General features: G+C 41.8%; 1 protein-coding gene across 1 annotated transcript; it reads left to right on the forward strand.

Annotated features, from left to right (window-relative positions):
• Positions 1-3,243: 3,243 nt before the first annotated feature.
• On the forward strand, positions 3,244-5,243 carry LOC308297719 (putative E3 ubiquitin-protein ligase RNF144A-A; the record flags this gene model as incomplete). The annotated part of the gene is made up of 4 exons (XM_080741274.1): positions 3,244-3,334; positions 3,652-3,746; positions 4,463-4,636; positions 4,788-5,243. 4 exons carry the CDS (start codon positions 3,244-3,246, stop codon positions 5,241-5,243), a joined length of 816 nt encoding a protein of 271 aa, XP_080597400.1.

Consider the following 5,243-nt stretch of genomic DNA (forward strand, 5'->3'; position numbering starts at 1 on the left):
GTGAGGCCGAGATGTCATTGGCTACTAGGCTTTGATAGTGAATATCACACAATATTACAAGTTCATTATATGCAACAGGTGTTTTTGTTTGTAGCGTTGAAACTGTCTAAATTGGGCATGTGTTTCATGTAAGAAACGAATAAAAAATATTTTGTGAATCGTGAATATTCTCATTCCATAAAGGATGGATGAAGAAGGGCTGAGACTTTTTGTACAACTACATTCACTACTACTACATTTTACTACGCTATGTCTAACACCAATGAACCAAAATTTGGCATTCTCATAAACAATAAATACGATATATTAACGATGGAAATCTGTGTTTGAACAGACCAGTTAAATCCACCCCGAACCCAACATTCAGTAATCATGCAGTTTAGTTGTTTTGTGATGTCAGGACTCAGGAGTGGAATAATTCCACCTTGATAAACTCATCCAAACACAATATACATAATTCTATATTTAACTGAAGAAATGCCATAGCACTGCAAATACAACTGTTTTTGAATGCTAGACATTTACAAAGTACATTTACAGACCAATATTACACATATTACTTATTAAGTACAGTCAATACAGTATGTAGAACTAGAAACTTCCTCCACTTGATTTTCAGAACTTCTCATCTATCTATAAATTACAGAATAATTGGTGTTTGTCCTGGGCTTAACTTGGGCACCCTCCAACTGATCGACTTCAAACTTTGCGTGTGTGCCACCAATGACCCGGGGATGGCGAGTGGGAATTTGGTCAGACCAGCGATTGACCAGACCCCCCAAAAAAACACAAATGACTATCTGTGTATATGTCTGTCTGTGGAGGATGCACTGAATCTCTCTGTGTGTGGGAGGATTTGGCTTCGCCTTGCGTTTTGCCAACCCAAACCATTGGCTTGATTGGCCGAGCTTTGCTGCTGCACCGATAGTGGTAGCATGCACTATATAACTCTATTCTTCTACAGGGTAACAGGGCCATACTATGAATGTCTACCGCTATCTACTGTAGACTACACGAAATAATGACTTAATCAAAAAAAGGGAAAAATAAAATAAAAAGCCTTTCCAACGCTTCATTGCTTCCATGCACTTTAACAGGTGTAACAGTGTCATATTTAAGTACAAGAATAATAATAATGTCAGTGTGCAGCTGGCAGACGGGCTGGGAGTTTAGTGTTGTGTTGTGTTGTCAGCAGCTGCACACAAGGTTTGGTAGCTATTTTAAATAATAGTAAAGTATAACATTTCTCAGACACATGGGAACAGAGTTTTAACCAGAGCCTTTAACCAATGAATGGAGGCATAGACATATTCATCATATTTACAGGTTGAGTGACTCAGTAGACCCCTTCATGTCTTTTCATAGCCCACCACTAGGTGGAGCCATGACGCCAGAGATGAACCATTAATAGGCTACATGGTTCTCAAACGTGTCAAGGACCCCATGCAAGCTTCGTGTTATTTCTTTTATTTATTTTTGGAGCGGTGAAAGCGCTCCCAATAGACAGGTATGTCTGTGGCTGGCTATGTGGCTATGTGGCTGGCTATGTGGCTATGTGGCTGGCTATGTCCGTAGCCTGGCAATACCTTGAGTGGCCACAAATGTTAAAGGAGGGGCGCTGTTGTGCAGGCACACACACACACACACACACACACACAGTATAGCTGCTCAGATTCACCGCTCCACTTCGAACCGAGGTTTGATTTTTATAGAAAAATTGCATGAATATTTTCAAACAGCATAGGCCTACACACTGATTTTGATGTTATATAAAGAAAAATGCTGGTGGCACCAGAAGACAATTAAGGCAGTGAAGCACCATGACCATAGGATTATAGGAAGCAAAATAGACACACATAAGTTTATTAACATGTGTACTACTCCTCGTTTTAAACCATTGATTGTAGTGACATGTAACTTGGCCTATATTGTGTAGCCTGATTGCACAGAATACTTTAACACTTTTACTATCCGCATCAGGCTTGCCTGTAGAGTTGCTAGCTCTGTCTGGTCCAGACAGAGCTGCAGTTGCCAGAATCAAGACCCTTCTTCAGTTCGTAGATGACACGTTGTAGTAGGCTACTTTTAACTTTGGGCTAATAGTAGGCTAATGAGTCCTACAAAAACTGCATGCGAACGGTTTAGTACAAGGAAAAAGGTTTCACCTCTCATAGTCATATTACAGTAGCACACTGTATGGAATTCAGAACCATGGACAGCGAACGCCAAGGAAGAATAGATCATGGCAACTTCTCAACAGGATACTTTTATTTATAACTTGCACATAGGCCTACTTATGTGGAACTTAGAACAAAGTTCTGCCAATGACCTAAATCACAATAATGAACAACAGCCTAGCATGGCAAATATTGTGTACAGAACAATACAGGAACGGTCGGCATCAACAGTAAACAAGTAGGCCTAGACCAGGGTCAAAGAACAGCAGCATGCTTTCCCTCTCTCTCTCTCTCGTGTCCATCTCGTCTGTCACAGTTTCAGTCCTCCAGGAACTCTAATCACCAACTGGATGATTGACTGGTGCTGGATTCCATAAGACGACAGAAGGGTCGAATCGCCGTCCAGTTGTTTGTTTGTGAAGATCAGCCGCAGTGTCTCACTGTCTGCACACACAAAGAGAGTATAGGCTAATTGAAGTACATTTCACAGCACGTTTTTGTTTTATTTTACAACACAACACATGTTGCTCATCGTTGCCAAAAGCTACTTACCAACGCTGCCTGGAAGCCTTTCTGCAATTCTCTCTTTCAGCTGCAAAACTGTCATGGTCTTCATTTGATCCTCTGTGTTGCACAAGTCAATCACCATTTTCTCTCCCCTGAATCCAGTCACCAAGACCTGGTAGATTTTACCCATCTTTGCTGTTTTTTGCGACTGCTCCTGCCTGCGTATCCGACAGCTTAAAAGTGACCTACACAGTTTGCTCTTTGCCGTCTCTGATCTGACTGACTCGTGGAGGTCAGAAACGTTAAGTTTCACTTTGAAGTTAAAACACGTGGCACATGCAATCAGTGTAAGCCTATGGGATAGCCTTTAGGCAATTGCTTTCCCATAAGTCACTTGGCTTGTTGGCTTCTTGGAACTGGCGGTGGCACTAGTCGAAAGCGAGATAGCGAGAGGATAATAAACATAAATTAACAAATTCCAGTGAATACCCTTCCACCAGTGCAGTCTTTAATATTGTCCTGATCGTGAACGAAGCTTTGGTGACTGACCTGAAGGAAAATGACCACACAGCAGCAGGAGGAAAAGAGATACGACCCCAAGGACACCACTCTGAAATTTGTCAATAGACCAGATGATTTGGATCCACTACGTGAGTATATGAAATATAATTGCAGGCAATATAGCCTATTGTCTATTTGTGGATGTGCTACTTAACAAACACTTATTGGATATCAATGTTTTATGTATACCAGTCAGAATGCAAGTTCAACAATATAATTATACACCAAATAGCCCTTTCTTTGACTGTTGTCTTCGAATGGTATAAATTCTATCTCCTCAAGATGTTCTAAAATGGAGCTGGGTGCTGGTTGCAAGTCACAATTCTCATATTGCAAACTTGTTATTATCCCATATCCATAGATGTAACTGTACAGTTTCTATGTGTATTTTATTCCTCAGCGCCAGAAGATGGCGACAGGTGTCTCCGAGCAGAGATGTCCTGCGGTCATGCTGTTACACCTGAGTCTCTGACAGCATGGTGTCGCAGCTTACTGGACCAGGTAATGTCCTTCCTATTCATAGATCCTATTACATGGGGTTGATCTAAGTCAGTGGTTCTCAAAGTGGGGTCTGGGGACCCCCATGGGTCCTTGAGGGGGTTCCAGGGGGTCACCAGCTAAATGTGTTATTACAGCATCAAAATAAGTTCAACCACTTTAAACCTATTTTAGCAGATCTACAAGCTCATCTAGAAGCTTTTGAGCTTGTCGAGTTGTTATTTTCTAGACGTTTTGAAAAATCAAAAAATAATTGGGGTCCTTGGCCAAATAAATGTCATTCTATGCGTCCTTGACATGAACATGTTTGAGAGCCACTTATCTAAGTTGTAAACAGTGTTTTCTTGACAGAGTTGGAGTTTTAATTTAAAGCAGTGTTGATCATTGGTAGAGCCATTGTTATCTACCTGGCCAATGATATAAGTACAATTAAATTACAGATAGTCTTTATCCAGCTTGTTTTTGTGCGCTGAGTGAGCAATATAAAAAGATAGTGGATTCCATTCAGTTATTTTAAGGTGAAACCGGTCTCAAAATCACACTTTTAAGAATGTGAACAATGTAGATTATGCCAATATATAATAAAACCAGTTAAAACCATGTGTAGGAGGAATATTCATTTTCATCCAGTGTTTTACAGGCCTCATTTTCGTCATTTGGCACTACCGTGCATTAACCTGCTTTAACTTCATAGTCTGTCATCTTATCTTTAATCCCAGGGCCAGTACAATTTCAAGTGCCCTGCATTAAAGGATGGCACTCTGCAGAAGTGTGATCAGGTGTGGTCCTACCAAGAGGTGCGTAAACTGGCAGTGCTGACTGCTAAGGAGATGCAGTACTTTGAAGAAGTCCTAGCTCGTCTGGCTGCCACAGAATACTGTGACTTTAAAACAGTGAGTGATCTAGTATACGTATATATTCCCAATTAAAACATAATAGGTTTTTGGAATTACGAAAAGATTTCAACAGCAATACTTTGTTGTGACTTTTTACAACCTAACAACTCTCCATTTCTGATGCCTATCTTTCTACTCTTTTCCAAAGTGTCCAGGATGCAACAGCTATGTGGAGAGAGAGGACCTCACCAACCTAAATGTCCAGTGCACCGTCTGTGTAGCAGAAAAGAAGCAGTTCCACCAGTTCTGCTGGCAGTGTTTGAAGCCGTGGAAAGGGCGTGCTCCGCGCTCCGACCGCTGCAGCAACAACGGCTGCATGAATCACAACCTGGAAATTCTGAAGAACTGCAAGACCACCTCCCTTCCTCAGGTCCAGGGAGTGAATGCCTGTCCCTCCATCCGGGCCTGCCCCACCTGCGGCCAGAGAGTGGAGCACGACAAGACAGGGTGTAAGAACATCATCTGTCCTCGCTGTCAGATTGAGTTCTGCTTTGTGTGTCTGAAACTCACCCCCGAGTGCTTGAAGACGAGCTCATATTTCATGCCTTGCAGTGCTGGCATGGCTCCTAGGCAGACATCTATACCTGTATGGCGTAAAAACTAG

Source organism: Nannobrachium achirus (genome assembly GCF_963921795.1).
Source record: "Nannobrachium achirus genome assembly, chromosome: 14".
In the NCBI taxonomy this organism is placed as follows: domain Eukaryota; kingdom Metazoa; phylum Chordata; class Actinopteri; order Myctophiformes; family Myctophidae; genus Nannobrachium; species Nannobrachium achirus.